General features: G+C 38.7%; 1 protein-coding gene across 1 annotated transcript in view; it reads right to left on the bottom strand.

The window, feature by feature from the left end:
- Positions 1–1,388: 1,388 nt before the first annotated feature.
- Positions 1,389–16,505, bottom strand: part of BRWD1 (bromodomain and WD repeat domain containing 1) — a 42,907-nt gene continuing 27,790 nt past the window's right edge. Inside the window, exons 29-41 of the mRNA XM_059840116.1 lie at positions 16,218–16,279; positions 15,304–15,459; positions 14,118–14,238; positions 12,686–12,811; positions 12,069–12,144; positions 11,544–11,588; positions 11,297–11,443; positions 10,482–10,634; positions 10,049–10,218; positions 8,398–8,633; positions 7,376–7,567; positions 5,974–6,951; positions 1,389–3,463 (exon numbers count right to left, since the gene is read on the bottom strand). Coding sequence (XP_059696099.1) covers positions 2,337–3,463; positions 5,974–6,951; positions 7,376–7,567; positions 8,398–8,633; positions 10,049–10,218; positions 10,482–10,634; positions 11,297–11,443; positions 11,544–11,588; positions 12,069–12,144; positions 12,686–12,811; positions 14,118–14,238; positions 15,304–15,459; positions 16,218–16,279 — 3,589 coding nt within the window. The 3' untranslated portion in view covers positions 1,389–2,336. The remainder of the gene's footprint in view (positions 3,464–5,973; positions 6,952–7,375; positions 7,568–8,397; positions 8,634–10,048; positions 10,219–10,481; positions 10,635–11,296; positions 11,444–11,543; positions 11,589–12,068; positions 12,145–12,685; positions 12,812–14,117; positions 14,239–15,303; positions 15,460–16,217; positions 16,280–16,505) is intronic.

Here is a 16,505-nt window from a genome sequence, read left to right as displayed (position 1 = left end):
CTGAGTACAGCTAGACAAAACCAAAAATGCTCACTTAAAGGAAGGTGAAAGGACTGCCAGTTCCATAAGAGTCAGCATGCTCCTTTAATAAATTAAAAATAAATATACTCTTAAAGGGTGAAAGACTCAAAATACCTTTCTAGTTTAATAATTTCTCTTCCCACTATGTGTATAAAATTAGGAAATACAGACCAGCACATGCTTTGCCTAGAAAATGAAAGTGTCAGGGTCCCCAAGGCAGTGACTCCCTCTGGGACCTGCAGCCCCAAAGGCCAGAACCTTGTCCAGCTTTCAGGGATCATGGACCTGTGTATGCAGAGACAGAACACAGCCCCAGAAAGAAATCCAGCTTTGTAAAGCTAAGCCTAGATTAGAGATACAAACCTACCAACCAGATTTTAGCTGTTCAAACTGAAAATTAATAAAAACTCTGATGTTCAGTTCAATTATTCCCAAATTGGAGGTTGTACTCCAGAGAACACTGAGAATAAGCAGCTGCTAAACAATCAAGTTTATGGAAAATATAAAAAAATAGTGGACTTACCATCTTATAACAAAGTCTGCTCCTCCAAGAAAACACAAAGCCACCTTCAAGTTTTATCACTAAACAAAACTGTGTTTGTATTTCAGAAACCAAATAAGGAATCCAGATAAACATTTATCTTGAATTTACAGAATTCTGCTGCATCCTATTAAAGACTGCTCTAAATAAAACTTCCTGGGACAAGAACCATTTAAATTATTTTTGGACTTAATGTGGAAGTGTTAAGGAAGAAAAAAAGAGCATTTCTCTGTGCTGAGATAACATCTGGGATAGCAGAAGGGATGGTAAATGCAAACAATGTCAGTGGGGGTTGGAGAAGTGGCTCTCACTGATGGCAGTCCCATTTTCCACGATGATTTCCATTTGCTTAAGGAGTTCTGTCATTATTCACCAGGACTGTGCAGCTGCACTAATTTTTTTACCTCCAAACCCTTCCAGATCCCACTACCAGTGCAACCTGCTGGAAAACCAGTTCCCAAACTTGCTAATTCAGTTCACATGAGCTAGGTTAGGATAAATCTGATACTCTGTCACATCTTTTACTGAATGATGAAATCAGGAATGACCAAGTTCTCCACAGTGTGAGAAAGGGAAACTGCAGAGAAGAGGAGGAACCCTGGAGTAGGGAAGGAGCAGAGATTCCCTGGTGTTGGGCTGGGGGCAGCCATTGTGGGGCTCCCACAAGCACAATTCCAGGGAAAAGTAAGAACTGAGAGCTGCTCTGTGTTTTTGTTGTTGATGTGCGTTCAACTAGGGACTTCTATGTATTCTCCTGGAGAAATTTTCATTCTTGCCAACGAGAGCCACCTCCAACATTGTGAAAACAGGAGATATACTGCAAAGCTCAGAAACTGGTAAGGTTTAATCAATGGGAAATCCAACATTCAAACACTTTAAATATGGAGGAACAACAGAAATATAGCAAAAAAAGGTCTGGAATGTCAGAATCCTGCACCTCAAGCTTTCCACGCATAAAGAAAACAGAACAAGTGTTTTGTTTGTTTTTCTATTTTATAAAGAAAACACACAAAAACCCTTTAGGCCCAAGAGTTCACCTGCATTCATAATCTTAAAAGTTTACAGTATAGAAGTCACATTAATGATGTACTACCTGTCAGCAGAACCCTCTGTTCACCAAAGCCTCTGGAAGTGGCAAATAAACTTCTTCACTGGTAACTGCTTCTCAGCAACACAGTACAGAGCACTGAACACCTGCACTGAATCGAGCTGTGACATTATCAGCCTCTTCATTCCTCTCTGGAAGCAATGCTTGCATCCACCAGGTTTTTAGAGTGTGTACTATTATTTAGAAGCCTGTTACTATTGTAGATGATTTCATACAGCATTAGAGATGTTTGAAATCTGTTCTTGAATGTTGCATGACCTAGGTAGTATTTCATTGCAGCACCCATAACAATAATACTCAACATACTGCTATTAACCTGTTTGCAGTGTTTTAACATTTTTTAACTCTTGTTTATATGTAATAAAATACCAGTAAAGACAAAAAATTGCCCCTATAATGAGGCACATTTTGGCATCTGTGCTAAATGCTGCTACATGGGCAGGCAAGTGCAAGTCAAAATATGAAAAAGGAGAAAGTCATCATCTAATCACATTCATAACTTTTTCATAGAAAAATATAAATATATTCCCTGAAATGTAGGACAAAGAAGAGCCAGCACCCATCGGGAGTTCTAGTGCTATTACCATTTAAAAAAAAGAAAAAAAAAAAAAAAAAAAAAGAAAAGAAACAAACAAACGGGATGGGCTGGCTATCCTTTAGTTAAGGTTACGTTTCGCAGGCGGCCTCCTCGAGGGCTCTGTCGTCGTCGTCGTCGTGGTAGCGCACGGTGCGCCGGCCGCCGTTGCGCGTGCGGATCTTGGAGCGCCGCTGCCGCTGGCACTGCCCAAACTCCACCTCCTCCGAGTCCTGCTCCTGGCTGCCTTTCCGCCGCTTCCTGCGCTGCGGCCTCCTCCTGCAAGGCTTCAGGGAGTCGTGGTTCAGGGTTTCTTTCCTGCCGGGTTTGGATTTCCTCTTGCGCTTCCTGGTTTCTGTGGCGTTGCTGCAGATGGTGGTGTCGGTTCCAGAGTCCGAGGAGAAACAGGTGAAGTTGGCTTTGGAGCTTCCTGCAGTCCCAGGTGCTTCCACATCCTCAGAGACAGAACTTTTCTCCTCTTTTTTCCCCCCTGTTTCGGATTCTGTTGTTTCCTTGAAGTCATCCACCCGTTTTAATCTCTTGAAAGAAGCTCTGGGCTTTTTATTTGCTGCTACTCTGGTATTTTTAGTTTCAAGTTTAGCTAAGTCAGAATCCACCTCCTCTTCGGAGTTACTCGTACAATGGTTGTGGGCTGAAGCTGCCTGCCTAGAAATTCCCCAGTTTCCCCCATTTTGTACCCTGTGGTTTGTGGAATTCTCCTCCGAGGAGTCGTAGTCAAAATTATTCAGAGCTGCAGCACAGAGGGGTTTGTGTGGCTGCACATGGTTATCACTCTGCTTCTGAGTCTCTGTCTCCGAGTCAGTCCTTTCATTCTCAGACTCAATAATATATTTCCTTTTAGAAACAGAAGACTCAGGGCAGGAAGATTTTTTCCTGCCAGAAACCTGCTCACTCTCATTTTCAGACTTGGAACAAGCCTCCACCTCCAAGCTGTTGAACAGCTTCTTCCTGCAGGCTGAGGACACGCTGCCCTGGAGCTGCTTGCGGTTCTTCCTGACTGGGTAAACACTTTCTGAGCTGGATAATTCCTCCTTTGCATCGCTCATGATCTTGATCTTGCTGGCTGCCAGCGTGGCACACCTGCGGGGGTTCTTCTTCTCCCCCACGCTGCTCAGCCTGATGTGTTTCTTGTAGTTGATGATGCACGTCCTGCTCCGCAGCACCTTGGCACTCTGGCTGGCCTCCTCTGATGTTTGTTCTACAAAAGGAAGATGGAAAAGTTATTTTTAATGTCTTACATTACTGAAATTATTAGTTTATTATGGCTAAATGCTGCCACCTTTAATGAAACACACGTATATTGGATTTTATTTTGATTTCAATTGTTAAGTGCAATTTATCTCAATTCTTTACTAAAAATACCAGCAGTATCCCAGGGATACTTTTAACTCTTGAGATTGTCACTTTCAAACCTTTCCATGGTCTCAAAGAGCTTTCTTTAGCATCACCCTGTTCATTAGCGCAGAAATTACAAATTTCCTCACTTACCAAACAAATGCTGTCATATTAGTAATTTTTCTTACTAGAATAAAAGTTGCAATGTTAATTACACATTTTAGACTTTTATCCTAAAAAAGAAACGATACTATTTCATGTGGATTTCAAATTTCAATTTCAGACGGTTCCACGTGGAGAACACTGAAACCCTTCAGCTCCTTAGTGACTTTAACACTCAGACTGCTGCTAACAGTGAATCTTCCATTCAGTGTTTTTTAAATTAATACAGAACTTGCTTATGCTGTGTTTTAAAGCAAATATTCCATGTGTAAATCCATATACTATGAAGATCAGTGTTTCCCTTCTAAATAAGGCAATTCAGACATATGAATAAATTAAAAAAAAGTTCTTGAAGTAAATTTAAAAATATAAACAGAGGGAAAATTATGAGGCATAAATTCAAATGTCCAGCTTGAGTACCAATATTAACAATCTCTTCATATACCAAATCTGGTCCTTATTTAAATGTAGATCTTTTTATGTACTACTCCAGTATATTCCTATTTTTACATTTTCAAAGGAGAATTAATTTCCTTTCTTTGTTAAGAGTTTCCAGAAATGATACATGAATATTACTACTTGTAGTAGTTGTATTGTGTGATTTTTATGGCCAAAGCACAACATATTTCTGCTGCACACTGCAAAATGCTTTATAAAAGCTGAATTAATCCAGACTAAATAGAAGAGTTAGATCGTGTATTATACATTGTCCTCCAATATTATTAAGTAGCTGGAGCACAAAGCTAAAGAATAAAGAACTCCAGCCTTTCTGCAACACAGCCAGAATATTAAAATTATACTTTGTATACAAGATCTCAAATTTGGAACAAACCTGTAATAAAATGTATTGAAATTCCCCCCTGAACATCCAGAAATAAAAGCTGCAAAGCTACAAGCAGGTGGCAGAGGCAGAAAGAGGAGCATTAAACCAAGTACCCCCAGAAACTGGAAGAGCTTTTAAAAGCCACAAAAATGTGAAGTTTGGTTCATCAGGGTGTCCTGGAGTTCAGCCAAACTCCAAACTTGGAATATTGGGCAGGAAAATCCAGCCTGAGCTCCAACCTGCTCAGCTGCAGGGGGCACTACAGCCCACAAGGTATTGGCACAATTTATCTGAAAAGTGCTTTCAATCTTCTCTGATACATAAAATCCCATGCTAAACACTACATACCTATAATATATATATATTATATATAGCATAATAGACATTACAGAATTACATACAGACTGTTTTACATATCAAAATAGATTATGTGTTATTTATTTTTTATATACATATATATATATATATATATATATTAAAAAGAACCAAAGCAAAGCTGCCACATAAATTGTTTAGCTGGCTAATCGAGCAGTGTATATATACACATATATAGTTACAGTTATATATATAAATAAAATACATTTTTATTTGAAAAATAGGAACTCTACAAGTATGCCCCTATGTATGTATTAAATATAAAATCTTGGGACAAAACAAGTAAATATTCCTTGTGAAAAACTGTCAAGATAGAGTGATCTTAATAGACACAGTAATTAATTAAAAAACTACTAATTTTCTTAAGATTCTTAAAGTATATTGACAGGACTGGAAGGATTGCACCAAACACCAACCTCTGAGTATTCTTTCAAATTCCAAATCAGGACCAATTCCCAGATTATATAAAGGCACAACGTACATGACCTGGTTTAATAAACATCAGCATCATTCTCATAAGCTAAAAAAAAAAAACCCCAAACCAAACCAACTCTCAAAATCATGATCAGCCACCACACAAAGGTCTGAGTGACAGATAAAATTACAAAAGAAAACACAAAAATAAGTGGAATATAAATCTTACTTCTGCCAAGTGCCTGTCTGTGTTAAGGACTCTACACATCACTGACAAAATAAAATTTCAAAGTCAAATCAAGTTTCAGGTTCTGGTGCACACCATGGATGTGAGAATAATTTAAACACCTTTCCATCAAATTCATTTTGGAAAACTATCAATAAAGTTACTTCAAACTGAAACTAACAGTTGTAAATCTGCTGTAGCACAGAAAATCTCAACAGGAAATTAAGGCAGGGTAACAAAACTGCAAACCAGAGGGTTTGGTTATCCTCAAAACAAGGAGCTGGACAAAAAGAGAACACTCTGCTCTCCTGGAGATTTCCTCTGTCATCTACTCAGTATTAAGAAATAGAGAAATTAACTTTTAAAATGTTACCTTTTCTAACTATTTTTGTTTTTCCTTTCCTCTTCCTCATCTTTGCTTTTGCAGAAGTTTCACAGTAATTGCTGTTATTGGAATCACTCTCTGAGTCCGAATCAGAAGAGCGATGGAAGCTGGAGGCAGCTCCAGATTTGGAATTCCTCACAATCTTAGTGGGCACCAAGCTCTCCCACACAAAGTTCTTCTCCTCCTCTCCGGCTTCTGCTTCAGATTCTGCTGTGTCCTCTAAATCACTCAAGACTTTTGCTTTTTTTAAAGGAGGAGACAGCTGCAGCCCAGAGGCTTTCCTGCCTTTCCACCTGTCCGGCTCAGAGTCTGCCTCATCCTCAGAATTGCTCACTGCAGGCTTGTGATGTGCAGCTGTTGACTGGTCAGAAACCTTTTGGCTGCCCCCATCCTCAGAATTATGGCTTTTGGAGTCCTCCTCTGAAAAGTCTAAGGTGGGACTTTTCACTTTGGGAGACACAGAGCAAACAGAGCCCCGGAGCTGTTTGTGCCCATTGCTCTGCCAGCTCTTCTGCTTGCTCTGCGTGTCAGGCTCAGAATCCGAGCTTCCGTTCTCAGATTCGCTGACAAATTTCCTTCTTGGAGCAGAGCAGCCAGGCTGAGAAAGAGTTTTCCTCTTGGTGAGCTGTTCTTCTATTTCTTTGTCACTCTCAGACTTCAGGCCTGCCTCATCCTCAGAGCCCTCCAGCAGCATTCTCCTGGCGGCGGCCGAGGCGTTGCGGTGCGGCAGCTTCCTGTTCCTGCAGATCCCGATGCTTTCCGAGCTCGACACCTCTTCCTCCACGTCGCTCATCAGCCTCAGTTTGTTGGCAGCCACAGCTGCACTCCTGCGTGGGGTTTTCCTGTGCCTGCCCTTGCTGTTGCTGAGGGACTCAGATGTCACTGCTGAAGTATTTTCAGAGTCACTTCCATATAACTTTTTCCGGACTGCTTTCCTTGTATTCCCGTTCTCCTGAAGAAGTGTTCCTGTGAAGGAAAACAGGGATTAGTATCTTAAATATGGAACAGCAGCTTTGAAACCTTGTCAAAACTGGGACAGGTTCAACCCACAGACATGCATGAAATATAAGCCCTAGTGACAGTCAGGTGCTTTTGCTGTCATAAATTTCAGATTCATTCTGGTTTTGTTTTTTCTTAAGATATGCTGCAAGTCATTCCCTCTCACCAAGCTCTGGGTTTCTGCCCTCTTCCCCTAGTCATGAAAAAATCTTTTTGAAAGTTGAGTGTAGTACTTGAGAGCTTCAAAATTAGCATTAATAAAAAAAGAAGAGTATCTTACACATACAACGATTTAAAAAAATACTACCTCCACTCAGATATTTTTCATAAATATATAAATATAAAAATTTGGACTTCTCTTGCTGTTCACAAGACACTCCTGGCACCCCACCTGTCTGTTTCCTCTGAGCAGCTCGGTTCCGAGTCAGCCTGCGACTGCCGTTCCTCCTGCACACCCCGTTGTGCAAGGGGGAGGAGGACACAGGAGCCCCAGAACAGCCTTTGCTGTCTTCTGAGCTGCTTGAGGAGGATGAAGATGAAGAGGAAGTAGATGAAGAAACCCCAGAACCTTCTATTTCACTCTCTGTTAAAAAAAAAAAGCAATTGGCAGTTAGAATTCTAAACAGCTTCCAGTAAAGAGTTATATTTTGCTGATTCTGAATCTTCAGTTTTCTCACATCATCTTAAAATGTATTCTCATGCCTGAATATCTTACAGGGATCAAACTGATACCTCAACAAAATCCATATTCATCCAGTGTTCAGAGACAGGAAGCTTCTTTAACCTGTATTTAAGCTTCAATTAAAATGAAACAGCTCTTTTCAAACAAAGCATGTTAAAAAAAAAACAAAACACAACAGAGAACATTTTCTAACAGATTTTACCAGAACTTGCATTCTTATTCTTTGAAATAAGCTGAATTTTTTCAAGGTGAAGTGTAGAGGAAAAGGGAAAGCTTTAAAATCTCAGGGAACTTCTGCCATTTGCTAATTGTGGATAAGAAGCTTTATATAACATATATACACATATATGGGCCTACAACTTGTATTTTATATAGTATCAATTATCAAATACTCTAAAAGAAGTTTTACATAACATATATACACATATATGGGCATATAACTTTTATAAAGTATCAATTATCAAATACTCTATGCTTTCCTATTGACACATTTCTTCATTAATAAAGTAAATTTACTGTATTCTACACTATTTCAAAGCAAAAAATTATATATAGTACACAAATCTTTTTATAACATTCACTGTAAATAATCTAAGTGTCCAAAATCCAGTAAACCACAAAACTGTGCATCACACAAAACCCCTAAACCTTGTGGAAAGAAATTTCACGTTAAAAACACAAAGCTCATTTAACAAGTGAGAATGCAAATTGCAGCAATTCTAAATCCTGACCTGATGATAAAGCAGAACAATTAGTCAGTGGTGTGGTCCTGGCCTTCCCATTCCTCTCAAAGGATGCCAGGCAGGCAGAATCGGAGGATTCCCCCGAGGAGCTCTGGTTGTAGGAGCCAGGGTTGGGTTTATGGCTTGTGACACAGGCAGCTCTGCTTGAGGTAGGCTGAGGAAAAGCATCTTCCTGCTCAGATTCAAGTTTAGCCTGAGACTTTAGTGGTTTCTGCTTCAGATTTCTAGTGAAAGTAGGAAAAGCAACAGAGGTTGTAAAACTAGGAGAGAAAAGGCAATGATGTATTTTAACAACATTTAATTCGGTTTTTTATTTCTGGGAAGGTACTTTATGAGCCAATGTGGTGTGGGACAGTTTTAACTCTGGCAAGGATAAACATAAACAAAAACATTTAATGTTTTACTTTCATTAATAACAGTCTGTACTCCTAGGGCAGGCATACAAGAGGAGACAATCTTTCTCTGGAGGACATCCACCATTAAATTCTGTTTCTCAACAGACAATTGATGTTCTCTTATTTTCACTGCAGCAGGAGCAGCAGCCTCAATTCCTGCTGGATTCCCAGCCTCTGGTTAGAGGCACATGAGCCTCCAACTAAATGCTATCCAGGCAAACACTGTTCCACAATAAACTGAGTTCCCAACACACACAGAAGGTGGAACTTGACAGTTCACTGTTTAAAATCAAGAAAACCTCACCAATTTGATCCTTCCTTACCTCCACATGCCTGAGTGCTACCTGCCATCCTGTTCAGTCCATTATTTTCACCTACAGATTTGGTTTTTTGTCAGTTTTTTTCCCTACAGTGCAGGTTTTCAGACATTCATCCAGGTGCACGAGGTGTGTAATTCCTGTTATCCCAAACCTCACTTCTGCTGTGCCCCACTGAACAGTCACACCCAATTCTCCAGATATGAGCACAAATGAGAGTCAAAAGATAATTTCTGCCTATCCTGGTGGGTGGTTATTTTAAAGTATCAAAGTAATCCCCTGAAATTCGATTTTTTTTTTCTTTTTAATTAAAACTCTTACTCCTGCCCTTTCCCTGCCAGAGAAGGAAGACTGGACAGCAGCAGAAAGGTAAATCTCAGTTTCAGTAATTTACCACATTTAGCTTTTGTATTTTGTCCCAGATGCAAATTAAGAACAGGAGTTAATCATGTCAAACAGCAGCTTTGTCAAAAGCTTGTTTGCCTTCAACATAGAAAAGGCCAATCTGGCTCCCAACTGAATGTCACAGCAAGTGACAATTTCTAGAAATTCCATAGGACTGACTGTATTTTGTATGCAACAAAATATGTAATTTATGCAGATCTTCATCTTTGTAATATATCCAGCAAGTAAATATTTGTTTCATTCCTCATTATTTTAGTTAAATACTGATTTTCTGATTCAAATATTAAAGAAAAACACAACCTTTTCTACACCTCTGTCTCCTTGTATTTCTCAGTTTTATACTATAAAAGAGCTCCTTTTTTTTTTAAGCTATTCCTTCTGCTGCAGGAAAATTATAAGAAGTTTCACTGGGGTTAGAAACCATTTAAAAAATCAGTTGTTCCTCTCTTCACAGACTAAATGTGAGTCAATATGACTATCAGTCAGCTGAGATAGATCTTTATACCTCCAGGATTAGATTACCTGAGCATTTTGGTGGGCTGCTGCACTGAGCTTTGATTATTGAATCTTCTCGTGTACCTCTGGTTTCTCCTTAGCTTCTCGTTCTGTTTCTGCCCATTTTTGAAATCTGAAACAATTCTTCGGATTTTCTCTTCAAACAGTGCTGACAATCTCAAGGTCATACTGTAAATCTGGGTAAGGAAATGGTTTCTATTACAAACAGAGCCTTTGATCCAAGACTAATATCTGTAATATCAAAATCTGTACAGAAAAGCAATAGGAAAAGCACAATCCTGTGCAACACCAAATAAACATCAAATATTTTGTCCTATTTCTCTCCACTATCTACCAAACCAGCAGCTTTATCTAAAGTACTGATAAACAAACTGCAAAATAAGATTTATTTTTAATTATTAAGACATTGACAAACCCCCAGATAGTAACAGCTAGCTACCTTTGATTTTTTGTTTGGAGTGTAAGATTTTGCATTACTGAATATCAGTCTGATATCTTTGCACAGTTCCATTGGAGTGTCATAATTCCCAGCTTCCAGAGTTTCCTTCACTGTACCAAAATCCATTGGAGTGTCTATAATATGTCTGTAATCCTATTAAAAAAAAATTAAAAACAAATCTGTGAAAGTATAAAGAAAAAAAAAACCTTCTGAATTTTATTTGTCATTTAGGAGCAGCTAAAATTACACAAATTATCCTCAGCAGCAGTGGAAAGGGAAGCACCACAGCAGAAAGCAACACTTTTGCTAAGACAGTTTGATTTAAAATCTCCTTTTTCATTATCCCATGAATTTTACTGTGAGAAAAAACAAATCTGGTATAAAAAAACAGCAAAAAAAAAAGCTCCAAAACACAATGACCACACAAAAAACCCTAAATCAAACCCCATCAAAACACCTCAATCTCTCTTTCTCTCCCATTCTTGTTTTTTCAGAGAACCTCAAGATGTTTTTAAACCCTGAAGTGAGACTCAAACTCAGAAGTTATGTGCTGTAAAGAAGTTTCTCTCCTTTAAATTAAGTTTGTTGGATTTTTAGAGAAAAAAAGACAAAGGGGGTAGTAAGATCACCATGAACAGCTAAAAGAGAGGGGGAAAATCAAATTCATAGCTCAGGCTCAGTAAACAGATTTTAGACCTTCAAGATACAAATTATATTTAAGAAAACACAGATTTTTTTCTAAAATAATTCCCTTACAAGGCACAGTAAGACAGCAAGAAAAGAAGAATCTATTAAGGTTATCAAGTACAACTTACAGGATATTGATCCAAATCAACTGGCTGCCTGAAAGGTTCAGAATCCTCACACTGGAAAATTAAATTCACCAGTTCCATGCACTGCTTCTTCCAACAGTTTTCATCATAGCCACTTTTCAGGTTTTTCCCTTTTTTTAAGCCCCTTCCCTTGAGGGGAAAAAAAAAAAAATTAGGGAAAGCATTACTGGAATACAGCAAGAAAAAATCAACCTGATTTGGGTTATAAGGTAAGGACTGGCCAACTCACTTTTCTTCTTCTGTATGATGTTCTTGGAACACATTTTTCATCATCCTGCACAAAACAGAATCAGTTATCTTAAAAGTGGTGTAGGAAAAAATAGGTGATGGAGGCTAAAAGTGTCATTAGATTTGAAACTGTGATAAAACTAATTTTTTTTTTAAATTCTGTCAGTAAAACAAAAAATGAGCATAAAAAACAAAACAGCATCTGGGAAACTTGGAAAGCAATATCCTAGATAAGGAAAAGAGCTGGAGTCTGGAATCTTCAGTGGTTTGAGAAAAGGAAAAACCACCATGAGAAACTGCAATTAGAAGTTACCCAACAGCTTTGAACTTCAGTCACTAAATATTACCAGTAATGCAATTCACTGATAATAAATGCCATAAAACAGTCATAAAAATCCTAATATAGTCCATGTTTGTATTAGCTATGTAAATAACTCAGCAATTTTACCAACAATATTTGAAAGTTGCCAGTATTTTCTGACCACCATAAATTACTGAAATTTTCCACAAAAACCCCACAACTTACCAGATCAGCATCATGACAATCTTGTTCATCATCTGTCGTGCTACATAATTCAAAAATATTTGTACAGTCCTGGTCACTGCAATGCAATTAAATCTCTGTTACTGGAATAGCAAAAGCAGAGCTGTTGTTGTTTCCTAAATTAAACTCAGCTACAACCAAGTGCTCCATTTAAAAGGGAAGACAGTAACTGAGTATTAAATGGAATATAAAAATCAGGATTAGGGATTTGAAAGCAGCCTGTCCAGCTGCAGGGAAGGCTGACCACACTCATTTCAAAATAAACCTCTCAGTTTATTTTAACTTTTCAATTAAGTCAGACAAGCTACAACATGAACTTCTGCACAGGACAGCACAGAAGTCATGTTTTACAGGCTGAGCTACTTAACATACTCAATCTCAAGTGACATTTGGGACTATAACACCAGGAAAAAAGGTAAAATGCCTCTAAGCTAAACAAGTCAGTATTTAAGGTAACACTCAGAATTAGCCACCTGTCCTTCCAGTGCACTGAAAGAGTCAAAGCAGGGCTCACCACAGAGGGATCCTGAGCTGTTTTTACATTCCACTGCTCAAAAGCACCAGGATACAAGCATTATTTATATTAAAATGCCACTTACTTGATAAACTTCAGGAGCTGGGTGGTGATTTTTTTTGCAGCTCTGGCAATAGCACTCCCAGGCTCATTGAAGGTTCTGGCATTGCTTTCAATGTATCTGACTTCCCAAACCAATGCTGAAATTCTCCTTCAAATTTGAAAATATTGCACGTTTAATACTAAAGAAAAGCTTAAAACCAGCAAAAATTATAATCTCTGTAAATTTGTCTCCATATTAGATTTAGAGGTCCTTTGTTTTATGTCCCTTTAGGGCAGTCTCAAACTTTTCCTTCACATGGAAAACCCAAGGAAGCAGAACCAGCAATGCACATCCTTCACCACTCATTTCCCAACTCATTCTTGCTAATTCATCCTTAGGCAGTTTGTGATATAATGTAGTCAATGTCACTTAATGTAGCTGGCCAAGTAAGCACTAGCAATTGTTACCCCTAAATCACAAAATATCACTGAAATCATCCCAAGGACTGTGGATTTCCTGGAATCTTTTAAAACACAACCATTTTTTAAAAAGCTTACATTTGACTTATTTAAAAGGAGGGGAAAGAGTATAATTTAATCACTACTCTAAATTATCACATTTCTTCTGGAAATATCAGAAGTTGCTTGTTATAAAGCCCTGAGAAATGGAACACAAGTTGACTCATATCTGAGGAACTTTTAATGTATAAATTCAAAGCACAAACAATTAAAAAGGAGTGACAAGAGCTTAGTCCAGTTACATTTTTAAGGAATCCCAGCTATGATGTTCCTTTCTGTTTTCCCTTAAAGACCTTGCTTTGAGGCCAACTGATCACTGAAAATAGTGCCCCCTGTAAAATGACAGATTTGAGAAACTGCTACAAATTGAAATTATAACTCAATAGAAATGAGCTGCCACAAACCTGTAATTTCATTTTTACAACTCATTTTCCAAATTCTTTTTACCCGTGAAGCAGAGATATCCCAAGTCTGCAGTTCCTCACCTACAGAATTTCCAATTATTTCCCAAAACATTTTTTTCCCATCTCATACAGGAGGAAAATCACTATTTATGCCTCTTCACTGTATTTACAGACACAGTGAATACAGCTTCAGATGAAGAATATACTTTGATTTTCAAGCTGTGGTTGACCAGCACATCCAGCAAACCAGAGCTCTGTCATCATTACACTCTTCCCTCTTTCTCTTCTCTAAGTTTTTATAATTTAAAATGCTGCTGTTCATATTTAACATTTCACCTCTTGTGTTTAAGCTCATTTCTGAAAATAGCAACAGCTTAACCTTCTACAAGTTCAAAGTAACTCAAGGACAGCACTTGAAAATCTGAATTGTCATCAGCACTGAAGTAACTTCAGGGAGTTTTTTAATATTTGGTGGTTTCAAACAGTGAATTTCTCAGAGCAAGGATGTCAGGGTTTGCTGTAATCCTGGTGAGTGTCTCCTGCAGCACTGACCTGTAGAACCTGTTGGCCAGGCGGGTGCGGATGGTGTTCAGGTCCGTGGGATACGCGATCACCGTGCAGTACTTGGGGTACGTGCACAGGTCCACGGGGCCAGCAAAAGCTGCTGAGATGTCTGGTTAAAAACAGCAAGAACAGCAACATTTAACTGGCTGACATCATCTTTGCCCTTCCAGTGCCTGAAGGAGCTGATAGGAAAGAGACAATTTCCAGGGGATGCAGGGACAGGAGCCAGGGAATGGCTCCCAGTGCCAGAGGGCAGGGCTGGATGGGATCTTGGGAATGAGGAATTGTTCCCTGGCAGGGTGGGCAGAGGCTGGGATGGAATTCCCAGAGCAGCTGGGGCTGCCCCTGGATCCCTGGAAGTGTTCAAGGAGCATGGAGCAGCCTGGCACAGTGGGAGGTGTCCCTGCACTGGCAGGGGTGTGATGGGATGATTTCTAAGATTCCTTCCAACTCAATCCATTCTACGATTTTACAACTCTCCCGTCTTGGCTTCTCTTTTTAGTGCAGGAAGTTTTGTGTTTTCCCTTTTTCTTCCTTCTCCTTTTGATTACCTCCCAGTGAACCAATAAACCTTTGTGAGGGAAAGCCTTGGTAACATTTTCATTTTGTTCCCTCGTGGCACAACACATTGCCAAAGTTATAAAGCACTATGAGGGCACTTTTGGATTCAGCAAAGTCCATGATCCTCTTCGTGATGATTTTTAGGATCATCCTTGATTTCTGCAATATGTCAGCACTCCACATCTCCCATTTCTGATGCCATTTCTGAGGACAATGCCCTAGAAAACTGTTTCATATCATATCATGTGGCTTCAGCTTTGGAGCTGAATAGGCATATTGAAAAGAAGAAAAATAAAAGAAGAAAAATCAAAGTGAGATTAATATTCCTGCCCATGGCAGGAACTGGACTGGTTTTCAGGTCCCTCCCAACCCAAGCCATTCTGGGATTCCATTTCAAAGCCTGCAGGTCCATGACAAATGAGTTGGGTGTTATAAAACCAATGGTGCACAAAATCATAAAGATCTCAGTCCAAACACAAAGAGCTGCACAGAGAAACATTTTCTCATTAAAGTACTTTATCACAGGGAATTTTTAAAGGATGCCATGGATATTCCAGGCTGTTTATAAATGTACTATCAGGAGAAAAGCACCTGAAGCTCAGCTCACACTCACCAAGAGTCATGAGCTGATCAATCCCACGGATAATCCGTTCACAGGCCTCATCACGGGACTTCATCCCCCACTCCCCCTCCTGGGGTTTGTACAGGAGCTTCTCCACCTCTTCCAAAGTCACAGAGACACTTGCTCCTAATTCCTCAGGCTGATCAACTACAGAGAGCAAATTGGGGAAGGAGCGAGAATAAGATAAATTGTTGTGCACTCACAGTTATTAAATAATTGTGTTTGCAACTGACAAAAAAAATTCTTGCCTTGAAGTGTCATTTAATGCTAAGACTGTAGCAAAAAAATTAAACAAAATGGATACTAACAGCAAAACGTTTTAAGTTCTCTTTTTCTGCTGTTTTGAATTAAGTTTATTACCTTTTTGACAGCTTATTCAGTAACTACTTCCTCAGTATCTCCCAAATGTTCCTCCCCCCTCCCAGCTAGTACTGAAAAGTACTGGAAAAGTGAAATATTAAGACAAACCACAAATTCCACTGTTTTATTTACAGATAATCTGGATTTGACCAGCAAACTTTATGAATTGTTGGTTTTAAACTATGTGCAGTAAGGGTTTGTTGACTGGAAATTATTTTATTTATATTCTTCTTACACCTCCTTGTATTATAGTATACTACAACAAATTCATAGTTTGAAACTTGAGAAGTGTTTTGAAAACTGCCATTTGGAAACAGCAGGTTTTATTCCCTAAGTCAGAGCTACACATTTAAACTACTTTTAAAAAAAATGCTCTGAAGATGCAAAAGATAAAAAATACAGGTATATTCTAATTATTTCACTAAATCTGAATCAAGACTGCCTTTAAGACAGAAATCACCTCAGGTCTACCACCTGCATGAAACAAAGGAACTGCAAAGAGGGAGGAGCACATTAAGCTGTTTTATTAAAGGGTTTTTACCTACCATTATCAGGGACTGGCTCCATGTCCCATGGGCTCAGCTTTTCAATTTCACCATTGTCCCATCTGATTCACCAAGTTAAAAAAAAAAAAAAAAAAAATTAAAGTTACTTTGACTCCAAGCATATTTAAATCTTAGCTATAAGCATTGCATTTAAGTTACGGCTGTTTGTAGGTATTGACGAAATACACTGTATAAACATGTACAGAAACAAAGGCATTGGTTTGCAATCAGCAAAAAGGAAACATTCTTCCTGATCAATTTCAGATTAAAACTGTGCTCCTGATTTTG

The sequence above is a fragment of the Haemorhous mexicanus genome, chromosome 2, assembly GCF_027477595.1.
Source record: "Haemorhous mexicanus isolate bHaeMex1 chromosome 2, bHaeMex1.pri, whole genome shotgun sequence".
Classification (NCBI taxonomy): domain Eukaryota; kingdom Metazoa; phylum Chordata; class Aves; order Passeriformes; family Fringillidae; genus Haemorhous; species Haemorhous mexicanus.
The sequence above is the reverse complement of the archived record's forward strand: the minus strand, read 5'-3'. Positions and strand labels throughout refer to the sequence as shown.